The 15,641-nt window shown below is 49.2% G+C and overlaps 1 protein-coding gene across 3 annotated transcripts; it reads left to right on the forward strand.

Moving 5' to 3' along the window:
• The first annotated feature begins 555 nt into the window (after positions 1-555).
• On the forward strand, positions 556-14,995 carry LOC110261008 (very-long-chain 3-oxoacyl-CoA reductase-B). 3 transcript variants are annotated; one of them, XR_014806378.1, is made up of 11 exons: positions 556-751; positions 1,125-1,171; positions 5,907-5,982; positions 6,206-6,316; positions 6,470-6,537; positions 11,798-11,842; positions 12,061-12,095; positions 12,308-12,389; positions 13,286-13,351; positions 13,725-13,870; positions 14,065-14,995. XR_014806378.1 is itself a non-coding variant. In XM_021094536.2 (11 exons), exons 1-11 carry the CDS (start codon positions 592-594, stop codon positions 14,200-14,202), a joined length of 978 nt encoding a protein of 325 aa, XP_020950195.1. In that variant the 5' UTR covers positions 556-591; the 3' UTR covers positions 14,203-14,995. The 3 variants fall into 3 exon arrangements, 1 of the variants encoding a protein (XP_020950195.1); XM_021094536.2 differs by having other exon boundaries at positions 13,721-13,870; XR_014806379.1 differs by lacking the exons at positions 11,798-11,842; positions 12,061-12,095; positions 12,308-12,389; ... (1 more) ...; positions 13,725-13,870; positions 14,065-14,995 and adding an exon at positions 8,221-10,129 and having other exon boundaries at positions 6,470-6,984.
• Positions 14,996-15,641: the final 646 nt, after the last annotated feature.

The raw sequence follows: 15,641 nt of genomic DNA on the forward strand, positions 1-15,641 counted from the left end.
AGGTCGCAGATATGGCTGGGATCCAGAGTTGCTGTGGCTGTGGTGGAGGCCGGCAGCTACAGCTCTGATGCAGCCTGGGAACCTCCATATGCCGCAGGCGCGGCCCTAAAAAGCAACAAAAAAAGGAATTAAAACCACTGTAATCCCGCAAGCAGGTATCTGTAAGTCAAGTTTTTCTGACACACTGTATTGACAAAAGCCCTTCGCGATTGATTGCTATTATTAGCTCTGGCCCGCACCAACCATAGATGGACTCCAGTGACCCAAACAAAGGGCATCTGTGAGCAGCCTTTGCTCAGCTCTGTGGGCTGAGCGGAGGCTGTTTGCCGACCCGCTCCGCAGGCATTCGGGACCCACGGTAGGCCCAAGGAGGGCCGGGCGAGAGCGTCAGGGGCGGTGCTTGGGCGGATAGGTGTGGCCATCGGGTAGACTATATTCCAGTGGGGCGTGGCTCGAGGGAGGGGCGCGGCGGAACACTCGCCTGGCGGAGTGGGAGGGGCTCACGCGGAGCCGCAGGCCAGGCTTGAAATAGAGGCTCACCAAGGCTGCGGCCCCAGCCGTCGCTTGGGTGACTTGCTGGCTGGAGTTGGGATGGAGTCGGAGTGGGATGCGCTGAGAGTGCTGGGAGCAGTTACCGCCCTGTGCCTGCTGCTGTGGGTGATCTGGGGGGTGGGCAGCACGGTGTATATTTACCTGCTGCCCCAGGTGCGCCGGGGCAACGCCTGGCTCCGATCGCACGGAGCCTGGGCAGGTGAGGAAGGAGGGCTCCCTGGCAGGCAGGTAGGGGTGGGGGCAGCAGGAACGAGCACGGGTGGCAGGTGAGGGCCCATAATCAGGGCCGAGGCCAGGGACTCCTGGAATGAAGATAGGCGAAGGCTGCAGCGACCAGGGTAAGGGAGGCGCTGGGATGCATGACGTCCTGAAACCTGTGCTGGTGATGGGCGCAGGAGTCAGCGACTGGGGTCCATGAAGGACGCGGACAAGAACCAGGAGGAGCTGGGTCTCCGTGAGGAGGGTTCCAAGAAAAGGCATGAAAAGGGACAAGAGGGAGAGGGGAGGGGATGACAGGGGGTAGGATCTGGTCAAGCTCCCCTCCTGCCCCCTGCCCCTTCTCTCCTTTCTAGTGGTGACAGGAGCCACTAGTGGCATCGGCAAGGCCTATGCACATGAGGTGAGCCGAGTGGGCGGTGGGGCTGGGAGCCTAGCGGGTGGTGGGAGCATAGCGGGTGGTGGGGCTTGGAGCCTCTCCTATCTGCTTGGCTGTTGTCAGCGCACCCTACCAGAGTGAGAATTGTGCTTCCTCTTGTTTCCTCATCCTCTCCGCGGGGAGGCTTTCCCTCTGCACCCCAGGCTGGTGACAGTGTTTACCCTGGGCTTCTAGGGACCATTGATCTCTCCCATCATTGCCCTGATCTAGTCACTCAAAACATATTTATATGCCACTTTCCTGTGCTAGGCATCTTCTAGGTGCTTGGAGTACAGCCGTGAACAAAAAAGACAGGAAAGACCTTGCCCTCACGGAACTTCGGATATAGTGAGAGAAGACAGGTGTGAATAGAGTAAACGAGCAGAATGGGTAGTGTGACAAATGGTGAAACGAGTTAAGAAGTACCTGCTGGTCACCTAGCAGTTAAGGATCCAGCATCGTCTCTGCTGTGGCTCAGGTCACTGCTGTGGCCCAGGTTCGAATCCCTGGCCTGGGAACTTAAGTTTTCCAGAAGCCTGGCGAAAAAGAAAAAAGAGTTAAGGAGAAACGTCAGTCAGGAGAGGAGAACAGGGAACCCGGGGGTGGGCGGGTGCCAGTATTTACACAGGGTGATCAGAAATCTCACTGAGAAGACAACACTGAGCCAAGCCCGGAAGGGGGAGTTCCCGTCGTGGCACAGCAGAAACGAATTCAACTAGTATCCATGAGGACTCAGGTTTGATCCCTGGCCTCGCTCACTGGGTCAGGGGTCCCATACTGCCCTGAGCTATGGTGTGGCTCGCAGATGCAGCTCGGACCTGGCGCTGCTGTGGCTGTGGTGTAGGCCCGCAGCTTCAGCTCCAGTTCCATCCCTAGCTTGGGAGCTTCCACACGCCTTGGGCATGGCCCTAAAAAGACAACAAATAATAAACAGGATGTTCAGAGGAGTGAAAGAGTGAAACATTTTACCTTGTTCCTCATCTTAGGGGAAAGCATTCTGTTTTCAACCTCTAAGTATGTTAGCTGCAGGTTTTTTGAATGTATGCATGTGTGTATATATGTGTTTACATGACCTTTATATGGTTAAGGAGGGTCCCTTCTATACCCGCCGCCTTTGGTTCCCAGGCTAGGGGTCGAATCGGAGCTACAGCTGCCAGCCAGAGCCACAGCCACACCATATCTGAGCCGAGTCTGTGACCCCCACACCACAGCTCACAGCAATGCCAGATCCTTAACGCACTGAGCGAGGCCAGGATTCGAACCTGCCTCCTTATGGATACTAGTCAGATTTTTTCCTGCTGAGCCACAATGGGAACTGCTGATTTTTCAAGTGTTGAACTCTACCTGCATTCCTGCCATAAAACCCACTTGGTCATTGTCTGTTATCCTTTTCCTAAGTTGCTGGATTTGATTCACTAATACTTTTTTGAGAATTTTTCTCTAAGTTTATGAGTTTATTAGTTTGTACTTTCCTTGTAATATCTTTGTTTGATTTTTGGCAAATTGCTACAAGATTTTTGATCAGAATACCTAAAGAGTGCAGCTGCTGTTACTGAGATGGAGCTGAACTGAGGGGGGGACCAGGTTTCGGGGAAGCAGGAAGGGGTCAAGTTTTAGATATTCTAAGTTTGAGATACTGGTTAAGTATCCAAGTTGAAAGGTGTGCAGCTGCAAATGCCACTCTTAAGTTCAAAGCGGAGGTCTGGGTGGAGAAATAAATTGAAGCATGACTTTAATTGATGCCATTTAAAGTCATGAAACTAGGAGTTCCCTTTGTGGCTCAGTAGGTTAAGAACCCAGACAGTGTCTGTGAGGATTTGGGTTCAATCCCTGGCATCTCTCAGTGGGTTAAGGATCCACTGTTGCCGCAAGCTGCAGCATAAGTTGCAGATGTGGCTTGGATCCAGGGTGGCTGTGGCTGTGGTGTAGACCTGTAGCCTGGGAACTTCCATATGCCGCATATGCGGCCCTAAAAAAATTAATAATAAAGTTATGAGACTAGATGAGATGGCCACGGTAGTGGGTGTCGATGGAGAAGGGGAGCACAGTCTGAACCACCCCAAGGTGCTCCCTGGAGCACCCGGAAGATTGAGGAGGCACAAGAACTGAGACCAGAAGTTCCCATTGTGGCACAGTGATTAATGAATCCAACTAGGAACCATGAGGTTGCAGGTTCAATCCCTGGCTTCACTCAGTGTGTTAAGGATCTGGCGTTGCCGTGAGCTGTGGTGTAGGTCACAGATGCAGCTCTGATCCTGCATGACTGTGGCTGTGGTGTAGGCTGGTAGCTGTAGCTCCAATTGGACCCCTAGCCTGGGAACCTCCATATGCCTCGGGTACAGCCCTGAAAAGACAAACAAACAAAAAACAAAAAACAGTGTTTCTAGGAAAATGGGGTAATGAAGTGTCAGTTGCTGCCAGGAGGTGCTGAGAACATAGCATTTACGAACGTGAAAGTTATTAGTGACCAGAGTGGTGTGAGTGGCACGGTAGGGGCAGGAGTCCGATTGGAGTGGGGACAAGAGGATGTGGGAAGGGAGCCAGGGAAAACAGTCCTCGCTTGGAATGTTGAGTAAAGCAAGGTGTGGCCATGAGAAATGGCGCAATACCTGGACAGGTGGGAGACATTCTGGCAGGTTTGCAGGCTGATGAGAATCATCCAGAAGAGGGAGAGGGGTGATGCAGGAGGAAGAGAAGGGATAAAGCTGGAGTGATGTCCTGGAGTGGGGAAGAAGGGAGCAGAGGCTCGCGCACGAGTAGAAGGGCAACCCTGGGGGAAAGGGAGAGTATTTGTGTCTGGATGCACATCAGCTAGTAATGCTGGCCAGTCTGCGTCACTGCTGTCTGGGAACTGCGATGTCCCAGCACTGCAAGGTGAGCCCCACGAGGGCAGGGCTGTGGCTGTGTTGGTCAGCACGGCCTAGCACAGGGCCAGACACAAGCAGATCCTGGGCAGATGTTTGTTGAATGAATAAATGACCTTCACAGCATCACCCTCTCAGGCGCTGTTGAGAAATTTGTGCCCAGACTCCCTCCAAAGTGATGGACACGCAGTCTCACATAACACATCACCCTCAGACAGGCAGGTTGAGTGGGTGGGAGGTGCACCAAAATGCTGCTCAGCATCCACTCCGCAAATGATCTGCCGATTCTCTTTCAAGGGCAAAGGCCTTCAAGGCAGAAGGAGCAGCATGTGCAAAGGACCAGAGGTAGGAAAATTCGGGGATCAAAAGAACTGTCTGCTGTGGCTGGATTCCCATAGGCCACTGGCAAGAATGGAAGCTGGAGGCTCAGGCTGGAGCCAGGCCACTTGGGGCCAGAGAGTGGAGTGTTACCTCGGAGACCTTGGAGAGGCAGTTCTGAATATGTGGTTTTATCTCTAAGATCTTGGGGAGTCAGGGCACGTTCAGAGTAAGAGAGGCAGCAGGCACAGGTTTGTGTTTTATTTTTTATTTAGTGATTAGAGTTGATTTACAGTGCTGTGCCAATTTCTGCTGTACAGCAAAGTGACCCGGTCATACATCTATATATATATATTCCCTTTCTTATATTATCTTCCATCCTGATCTATCCCAAGAGATTGGATATAATTCCCTGTGCTGTACAGTAGAACCTCACTGATTATCCATTCTAAATGTAACAGTTTGCATCTACTCACCCCAAACAGATTTTTGTTTTATTTATTAATTTTTTTTGTCTTTTTTTTTTTTTTTTTTTGCCATTTCTTGGGCCGCTCCCACGGCATATGGAGGTTCCCAGGCTAGGGGTTGAATTGGAGCTGTAGCCACTGGCCTACTCCAGAGCCACAGCAATGCAGGATCCGAGCTGTGTCTGCAACCTACACCACAGCTCATGGCAACGCCGGATCCTTAACCCATTGAGCAAGGCCAGGGATCGAACCCGGGAACTCATGGTTCTTAGTCAGATTCGTTAACCACTGCACCACGGTGGGAACTCCAGGTTTGTGTTTTAGAGCGAGCCCTCTGGCTGCTGAGTGAGACTCTGTCTGTCCTGGGCAGCCAGTGTTCCCAGCACCACCCAGCAAAGAGCAGGGTCTCAATCAACACATTTTTTTTTTTAAGGGTCCCACCCCCAGCATATGGAAGTTCCCAGGCTAAGGATCAAATCGGAGCTGTAGCCACTGGCCTACACCAGAGCCACAGCCACGCCAGAACTGAGTCACATCTGCGACCTACCTCACAGTTCACGGCAATGCCAGATCCTTAACCCAGTAATCAAGGCCAGGGATCGAACCCGCATCCTCTTGGATACTGGTCAGGTTCCTTACCGCTGAGCCACAAAGCGAACTCCTCAACACCTTTTGAATAAATGTGTGAAGGAGGGCAGGAAAGTAGATAAATGATTGGATTCTTCTGTCACTGAGAATAAGAGCCGAAGCCTTTCCTGGGGTGTTCCAGGGCTCCAGGATCTGGTTCCCCGACCACGTGGAGGAGCTCCGATACCACTGGTCACTTCATTCAGTGCTCGCTGGACTGAAAGCCGTCCTTTAAGCCGCTAGCCTTTGTGCAAGGGCCTTTGCGCTTGCTTTTCCGTCTGCCTGGCCTGCTCTTTCCCCAGGATGCATGCTCCAGGAAGGCAGATCTTGGTACTTCTCTTTTCACCTCCGCATCCGCTGCGCCTGCAACAGGGGAACACGCTGTCAGCACACGGTGCATGTTCGTGGAGTTGGCAAATCAATCCGTAAACCCATTCCCCGCAGCTCGCCCGCAGAGGTCTGAACATCGTCCTTATCAGCCGGGATCTGAACAAGTTAGAGCGCGAGGCAAAGGAGATAGGTGAGAAGGGGAAGAGGGCAGCGGGGGAAGTTCTGGGTCAGGGGCTGAGGCTAGAGGGGGGCGTGGTCGGGGGCGTGGTCGAGGCGGGCGCCTGGAGCCAGCTGCCTCCGCGTCCCGGGCCCGGCAAGCTTGGGTTAGGGGCTGGGGCTGAACAGGGACCGGGGTGGCATGGGAGCAGAGGTGGGACTGGATGCCAGCTTAGGGCCTGGCTCCCTCTTGCCAGAGCGGCTTCATGGGAAAAGCACACGAGTCATCCAGGTGGATTTCACCGGGGGCTTGGAGATCTACGAGGCCATTGAGGCAGGACTGAAGGACCTGGAGATCGGAGTACTGGGTATGTCCCCGTGCCTGCTGGGAGGGACGCTGCCCTTACCTGCCCCGTGCTCACCCTGACCCGGAACTTTCTTGTGGTCGCCCTCCCTCTGCTCCCACCGCCTCTTCCTGGCGCTGTTGGAGTGACACGGTTGGTTTGTCCCTTCTCACTCAGTGAACAATGTGGGCAGATCGTACACACGTGACCTGAGGAAACTGCTGGACTGTGAGGACATCGGCAAAGTGAGTAAAAACTAATCCGCGGACACCTCTTCCTCACACTGCTCCTTCTGTTGGAACATCCCGATCAGTACAGGCGCTTGGCTAATTGTCTTGAAAGCTGGGACCCTCTGCTGCCCGGGACCGGAAGGAGGTCTCCGTCCAGGGGGCGCCCTTCTGCAGCGCCCGACCCGGCGAGGGATTACCTTGAGTCTAGTTCTGCTCTGGTATATTCCGCGCTGTTCGCTTTAAGGGGAAATGACCCCCGTGGGAGAGTCAGTGGCTTAGTTTCATATCTATCAAACGGGAATCGGTATTTTTGCCGGCCTCAGCGGGCTGACATGACAGTGGAGTAAAATAAAGCACATAAACCTAAGTTATGTGCTCCCTAAATGTTGGCTGTGATGATTAGACATAGACAAAATAGAAGATCAGGATGGCGTTTACATTTTAAATATTATTATTTCAAAAGTGGAGTTGCCGTCGTGGTGCAGCGGAAACGAATTCGACTAGGAACCATGAGGTGACAGGTTCGATCCCTGGCTTCGCTCAGTGGGTTAGGGATCCAGCATTGCCGGGAGCTGTGGTGTAGGTTGCAGACGCGGCTTGGATCCTGTGTTGCTGTGGCTGTGGTATAGGCTGGCAGCTGTAGCTCCTATTAGACCCCTAGCCTGGGAACCTCCATATGCCATGGGTATGGCTCTAGAAAAGACAGACAGACAGACAGACACACACACACACACACACACACACACACACACACACACACACACAAGTAATGCATATGCTCATTTTAGAAAATTTAAGGAGCAGCAGCCCGTGTGTACTGCCTCTTGTATTAAAGGAAGTTGAGGTCTAATACTTACCCTGTAAATTAGAACGATTTGGAGAACTGGATAAAAATATTTTTAAATAACTGTTTGAAGGTGTCATAGAACTGCTAAGGCCCTGAGGAATGGTCGTACCAGGATTCGAGGGAAGAAAGAATCTAAGGAGGTGCATTTGACCTTTGAAGCAACATTTACTGTCCATGTGGATGTGCGGTTAAAGAGCTTAAGCAGAGCCTTCCACACACTGCTGGGGCTGCAACAAATACCGTAGCTCAAAGTTTGGGAAAATAGCCCAGGCCCTAGGTTGGGATCCTGAAAGCAGTAATCCAAGAGATAAAGGAGGTTTCACAGGAACTGAATCTGGTTTTCGAAAGACCTCCATTCCCCTTGGGATTAAGTCGATTTGATGTTTGAGCGCCCCCTAGTTTATTTAGCTGCCTGGGACAAGCAAAACCAAACCAAATCAATCATTTTTAGAGAAAACCAATGTAGTCCAGAGACTGCAATTAGCAATTCAGATTTTTTAAAAACACTACATATCCAGCATGCAAAAAAATATAATCAGGAATAGCAGAGGAAAAATAATGATCGAAAGCAAGAGTAATAAAGGATACTGTAATGAGGCCCACATCTGACCAAGATAATGAAAATATCAGCAATTTTTTTTTTTTTTTGGTCTTTTTAGGGCTGCATCCACAGCATATGGAGGTTTCCAGGCTAGGGTCAGAGTAGAACTGTAGCTGCCAGCCTACGTCACAGCCACAGCAACACCAGATTCGAGCAGCGTCTGTAACCTACACCACACCTCGCAGCAATGCTGGATCCCTAACCCACTGAGCAAAGCCAGGGATCGAACCCGCCACCTCATGGTTCCTAGTCGGATTCGTTTCCGCTGCACCATGATGGGGATTCTTCAGTTTAACCATTTTAAATTGTGCAACTCAGTGGCATTAAGTTCAGTGTGGCATGCCATCATCACCATCTATTCCAGAACTTTCTCATCATCCCAAACAGGAATTCCGGTCCTGTTAAGCGGTATCTCCCTCTTCTTCCCTATTTCCCACCCCTGGTAACATCTATTTCTACTTTCTGTTCTTTGACCTTGCTGATTCTGGATACTTCATACAGGGGATTGTAGAATAGGTGCTCTTTTGCGTCTGGCTTATTTCACCGAGCATCACGTTTTCAATTTCACCCATGTTGGTAGCGAGTATGAGGACTTCATTCCTTTTATTTTCTTTATTTTTAAGTTATGGCAAATATATATATTATGCATTTTGTCACTTTAAGTCTATTTAAGCACATAGGTCAGTGACATTATGCACATTCACATTGTTATGGAACAGTCCCCACCATCCACCTCCGGAAGTTGTTCAGAATCCATACCGAAACTCTACCTGTTAAACCGTGACCTGCCCACAGCTCCTGGTGACCACCACGCTTTCTATCTCTATGATTTTGACTATTCTAGATGCCTCGTTCAGGTGGAATCATACCGTATCTGTCTTTTTGCGCCTGGTGCATTTCATTTAGCATAATGTTTTCAGGGTGTTCCCATGTTTTCTTTTTCAAGGCTGAATAATATCTCATTGTGTGTATACGCCGCGTTTTATGTTTTTATGTATCTTTTCATCTCTTGGTAGACACTTGGGTTTTTTCCGCCTTTTAGCTATTGTGAAGAATGCTGCAGAGAACTATTGGTGTCCAAATATCTGTTTGTGTACATGCTTTGAATTGTTTGGGGCGTATACCCAGAAGTGGAAATGATGGATGCAAGACTAGTTTGTCTACTCAAGGTCCCTTGAGAGTCCATATGAATTTGGGCTGGATTTTTAAACTTGTACAAAAAATGCTGGTAGGAACTTTTTTTTTTTTTTTTTGGTCTTTTTGCCTTTTCTAGGGCCACCCCCCCCCCCCCCGGCATATGGAGGTTCCCAGGCTAGGGGTCCAATCGGAGCTGTAGCCGACGGCCTACACCAGAGCCACAGCAACGCAGGGCCCGAGCTGTGTCTGCCACCTTCCCCACAGCTCCCGGCAACGCCGGATCGTTAACCCACTGAGTAAAGCCAGGGATCGAACCCTCAAACTCATGGTTCCTAGTCGAATTCGTTAATCACTGTGCCATGACGGGAACTCTGCTGATAGGATTTTGAAAGAGATTGCATTGAATTTGCAGATCCCTTTGGGTCTTGTTGGCATCTTGGCAATGTTAAGTTTTCCAGTCCATATATATGGGATGTCTTTCCAATTATTTATCTCTTCTCTATCTCTTTCAATAATGTTTTATAGTTTTCAGTATATGCCTTTCCTCCTTGGTTAATTCCTAAGTATATTTATTCTTTTATGCCTTTTGATGCTCTTGCAAATGGCATTGTTTTTGTAACTTGACTTTTGGGTTGCTCATTGTTCATGTATAGAAACGCAGCAGACTTTTGGTGTTGATTTTGTATGCTACAACTTTGCGAATTTGCTTATTTGTTCTCACTTTTTGTGGAATCTGTAAGATTGTCTACATGTCAGATCATACATATCATCTTCAGAGATAATTTTGCTTCTTCCTTTCACATTTGAATGCCTTTCAGTTCTTTTCTTGCCTAGTTGCTCTGGCTAGAACATCTAATATAGTGTCGTATAGAAATGGCAAAAGCACGGAGTTCCCTGGCTCACCCAGTAAAGGCTCCGGTGTTGTCACTGCTGTGGCTCAAGTTAATGCTGTGTTGCAGGTTTGATCCCTGGCCCAGGAACTTCCATGTATATAGCCAAAAAAAAAAAAAAAAAAAAAAAAAGAGAGAGAGAGAGAGAGAGAAAGAAGAAGAAATGGCCGAAATAGGAAATGCTTTCAGTAGTTCACCATCGAATGTGATGTTAGCTGTGGTGCTTTTCATATTATTAGATGCATATTACTCATATCTTTCTTATGTTGAGATCGTTTCCTTCTGTTCCTAGTTTGAATGTTTTAATCATGAAAGGTGTTGAAAGTTGTCCTATACTTTTCTGTTATCAGCTGAGGTGACCATGGGGTTTTCTTCCTTTAGTCTGTTAATGAGTTGTGTTACATTAGTCAGTTTTCATATATTGAACCATCCTTGCATTCCAGGAACAAATCCCACTTGGTCATGGTGTATAATCCCTTTAATATACTGCTGAATTCCGTTTGCTCACAGTTTGTTAAGGATTTTTGCATCAGTATTCATGAGAAACACTTGGTCTGTAGATTTCTCTTCTTGCAATGTCTCTGTCTGGCTTTAGTATCAGGGTAATGCTGGCCTCATAGGATAAGTGAAGAAGTGTTCCCTCCTCTTCAGTTTTTGGGAAGAGTTTGAGAAGAATTGGCACTAATTCTTTCAATGTTTGGCAGAATTCATCAGCAAAGCCATCTATCCAGGGGTTTTCTTTCTTGAGAAATTTTTGATTATTGCTTCAATCTCCTTACTAGTTATGAATCTATTCAGATATTCTGTTTCTTTCTAATTGAGTCATAGTAGGTTTTATGTTTTTAGGAATTTGTCCATTTCATCTAGATCATACATTTATAGGGGTACAGTTGTCCACAGAACATTATAGTGTTCTTTTTGTAATCCTTTTTATTTCCGTAGAGTTGGTAGTAATGTCCCATTTTCATTTCCTTTTCTTTCTTTCTTTTTTTTTTTTTTTGTTTTTGTTTTGTCTTTTTGCCTTTTCTTGGGCCGCTCCCACAGCATATGGAGGTTCCCAGGGTAGGGGTCTAATCGGAGCTGTAGCCCCCAGCCTATGCCAAAGCCACAGCAATGAGGGATCCGAGCCTCGTCTGCGACCCACACCACAGCTCATGGCAATGCCAGATCCTTAACCCACTGAGCAAGGCCAGGGATTGAATCTGGATGGTTTCTAGTCAGATTCGTTAACCACTGCGCCACGACGAGAACTCCCCCATTTTCATTTCTGATTTTGATAATTCCAGTGTTTTTTTCTCTTACTCAGTGTAAATGTCAATTTTATTAAACTTTTCAAAGAAAAAACTTTTGGAATGATGGAATCATGGAACCATGGAATCATGGTTTCCATGATTTTCTTCCTTCCTTCCTTTCTTTCTTTCTCTTTTTTTGGCTGCACCCATGACAGATGGAAATTCTCAGGCCAGAGGATGAATCGAGCTATAACTGCCTACACCACAGCCACAGCAATGCCAGATCTGAGCTGTGTCTGCTACCTGCACCACAGCTCACAGCAACACCAGAGCCTTAACCCACTGAGGGAGGCCAGGGATCCAACCAGCATCCTCATGGATACGAATCCGATTCGTTACTGCTGAGCCGCAGTGGGAATTCTGGTTATGTGCATTTTAAATTCTAGTAGATACTACTATTTTTTAAAAGTGTTCTACTTTAAAAGAAAAGCTAGAAAATAAGAAAATGTGGATGTCGTGGCAGGGCTGGTAAAGGGAAAGACTGATGGGTTCTATCCTTTTCCCACAGAAAATCTTGGATGTTATAAACTGCAACATGCTGTCTGTGGCCCAGGTGAGACTGGCCTAGGAGGGCTTCAGTCCAAGGTCAGTGTAGCTTTGACCATGCTGGGTGGTACCCAGCATCCCCCAGCACTGGCATGGAGGAAGTGCTAGGGGAATATTCCCTGAGGGAGGTAGGGAGATGAGAGTGAACTTGAGGAGGGGCAAGCATCTGGGCAGGTGAAAGGGGTGGGAAGGGATGGACAGGTTTCTCTCCATTCCTTCTTGCAGATGACTCGAATCGTCCTGCCCCAGATGGTTGCCAGGTAAGAGGCAGTCTCTTTATCTTTCACTCTGGATCTTTCCTCCTCCAAACCCTGGGCTTTTTCCATTGCCCTGCTGTCCCACCCAACTCTTCCCTGTCTCTTTGATCTTTCTCAGATTAGGACAGGGACTCCTGGGGGAGGTGGGGGAATCACCCAGACCGGCTCTTCCCCATTGGCAGTGACTGCCTTCCAACGCATATTTCCTCCTCCAGGGCCAAAGGCATCATCATCAACATCTCTTCATCAGCTGACAGTCGTCCCTGTCCGTACTTAGCAATATATGCAGCTTCCAAGGTACCCGCACCCACTGCCTGGGGAGGGCTGGCTGCCATGCTGAAATCCTGTAATAGTTCTTAATTCTGGCCTTGAAGGTTATGGTGAAAAAGTCCAGAATGCCTGGGATACATCACATGAGTCCCGGGCCATTCATACATCAGACAGATAGTTGCAGCGCAAGCCAATGGGCAAGACAGATCTTTTTGTTCTTTTAAAAAATTTTTTTCCGTATATATGAAATAAATAATAACTAACTAAATGTATATATTGGTCCTGACGGTGGCACGAGGAAGTTCCTGGCCTAGGGATGGAACCAGCGCCACAGCAGCCACCCAAGCTGCTGCAGCAATAATGCTGGGACCTTAAACCTCAGAGCGACCAGGGAACTCCTTTTTGTTCCCTTTTTTTTTTTTCTTTTTTTTTGTCTTGTTGCCTTTTCTTGAGCTGCTCCCTCAGCATATGGAGGTTCCCAGGGTAGGGGTCTAATCGGAGCGCTATAGCTGCCAGCCTACACCACAGCCACAGCAACGTGGGATCCGAGCCGTTGGCGGATCCTTAACCCCTCTGAGCAAGGTCAGGAATCGAACCCACAACCTCATCGTTCCTAGTCGGATTCGTTAACCACTGCGCCACGACGGGAATTCTTTTTTGTTCCTTTTTTAAGAGGAACCGAGGCTAGGGGTCCGGAGAGCCAGTGAGGCGGGTCGAGGTCAGGAAATTCAGAGACTGGCCGGGCTGGAGGAGAGCGATTGTATGGAAATGGAAGGCATAACGATACGAGGATGAGGACCTGGGCGAGAAGCCTGGGGGCCTCCAGGAGCTGGGAGTGTTCTAAATCTGGGGCCAGAGGGGGCTGAAGAAGTCTGCACAGGGAAGGCGCTTGGTCCTGGGACCCTCCCTCTCCTTCTCCGCAGGCCTTTGTGCGAAGCTTCTCGGCGGCAGTGGGCGCAGAGTACAGCTCCAAGGGGATCTTGATGCAGGTGCCTGACTCACTCGGCTCAAAAGGGGCCACGATAAGAGTGGCGTCTCAGGAGGGGCGGGGCTGCGACGAGGGGGAGGAGCTTTTGGACCTAGGACGCTCTTAGGAGCAGAGGTGGGGTGCGGGGGTGGGAGGGTGGGTACGCGGTTGGGTGCTAAGAGGCGGTCTGAGAGAGGACCCCGGATCCAGCCTTGGAAGAGCTTCAGTGGAGCATTGGGTTCTCGAGGGGGCGTGGCGTGTAGGGCGTGGCCGGGGCCCTCTGTGGGCGTGACCAGCATGAAAGGTGGGACTCCGGGATGCTCAGAGAGGGCCTGGGAGCCGAGACCCAAGGGGAGAGGAGTTTTTTTCTTGACCTCCCTTCTTCCTGCAGACAGTGAGCCCCTTAGTGGTTGAAACCAATATGACCTGGCCCTTGAAAAGCGGGCTGTTCGTAATGAAGCCTGAAGACTTCGCTCGGCAGGCCCTGGACACGCTTGACCTCACCTCCCAAACCCCCGGATGCCTCAACCACGCTGTGCAGGTGCTTTCCCCGGGCGGCCCTAGGCAGAGAGCCCAATGGAACAGTACCTGGCCCGGGCTCACTTGTCCTCAAGAAGTGGGCGGGGAGACGTCCGGAGAAGGGGAGGGCCCCCACGGGGGCTGGGGGAGCCAAGAGAGGAGATGGGGGACCCAAGAGTGGCGGGTATCTTGATCCTTGGTACCTCTCCTTCCCAGAATATCCTGCTGACCATCTTCCTGCCCAATTGGTTTCTTCTCAGTCGCCAGGGATTAAAGTCTTTAAATCTCTTAGTGAACTGGAATAGGGCAATGTGGCTTGGTGCAACGAAGAAAGAACTGGATAAAAGGCCGTGAAGAGGCGTGGCACCTTGTCTGGCATCCCCCACCCCCTCCACCCCCTGCCCCCTCTGGAATCCTGGGTGGGGGCTGTTGATGTTAGCAAGGATGTCCCACGCACGGAAGCAGATGGACAAGCAGACCAGGAGAACAGAGTTGGACCCCTGAATACCTGGACATTTAGTGACAAGGCTGCATCTCAAATCTCTGGCAGAAAGATGAAGTTTTAAATATGTGGCGCAGAGACAACTAGATAGACATTTTTAAAAATTACTCAATGAATTTATCACATCTGTAGCTGTATAGTGATCACCACAATCCATTTTCACAGGATTTCCATCCCACAACCCAAGCACATCCCCCCACCCCCCCTAGATAGTCATTTGAGGACAAACACACACACATATAGATGCAAACATAAATAAATCGGAGCAAAGATGGCTGCACAACTTTGGGAAATACTAAAACCCACTAGGAGTTCCTGTTGTGGCTCAGCAGTAACGAAATCGACTAGTATCCATGAGGATATAGATTTGATCCCTGGCCCCGCTCGGTGGGTTAAAGGATCTGGTTGCAGTGAACTGCCATGTAGGTCGAAGACACAGCTGGAATCTGGTGTTGTTCTGGCTGTGGTGAAGGCCTGCGGCTGCAGCTCCAATTGGACCCCTAGCCTGGGTACTTCCATATGCTGCAGGCCTGGCCCTAAAAAGCAAAACAAAGAAACAAAAAAACCACTAAATCGTACTCATTAAAATGGTGAGTTTTATGGTATGTGGGTTAAATCTCAATAAAAAATATTTTTAAAAAGAGACCCCCCAGTGTGTATTTATATATGTATAAAATTGGACCCAATCCTCCCACCATATACATTCATAAATTCCAAATGAATCAGAAATCTCTGGGAATAAATGGAAACACAACGAGAAGAATCCATGAATGAATTCCTTTCCATTTTGGGAGTGGGAAAATCTTTCTAATTAATACCGAACATTAAAAGCAGTGAGGAATTCCCGTTGTGGCTCAGCATTTAACGAACGCAACTAGCATCCATGAGGATGCGGGTTCAGTCCCTGGCCCCGCTCAGCAGGTTAAGGATCCAGCATTACTATGAGCTGTGGTGTAGGCTGGAGACACGGTCAGGTCTGGTGTGGCTGTGGCTGTGGCATCGGCTGGAGGCTGTAGCACTAATTCAATACCTAGCCTGGGAATGTCCAGATGCCACGAGCGCGCCCCCCCTCCAAAAAAAAGTGGGAAAGAAATGGACAGTTCACAGAGAAACAAATATGAGTGGTCCTTAACTATATGAAAAGACGCTCATAGTAAGAACAATTCCCTTTAATGCTCTGAAGTGGCATTTTTCACTAAGCTGGAAACACACTCTCATGCACCTGCTGGTAGGTAGGGAAAAATTTGACAAGAGCTAACAAAACAACAGATGCATATTCTCTCATACTTAG

This window comes from Sus scrofa, chromosome 6, assembly GCF_054392235.1.
Source record: "Sus scrofa isolate SSC_HxYL_T2T_F1_AM1 chromosome 6, Sscrofa_HxYL_maternal_Yorkshire_Landrace_v2.0, whole genome shotgun sequence".
Lineage (NCBI taxonomy): Eukaryota > Metazoa > Chordata > Mammalia > Artiodactyla > Suidae > Sus > Sus scrofa.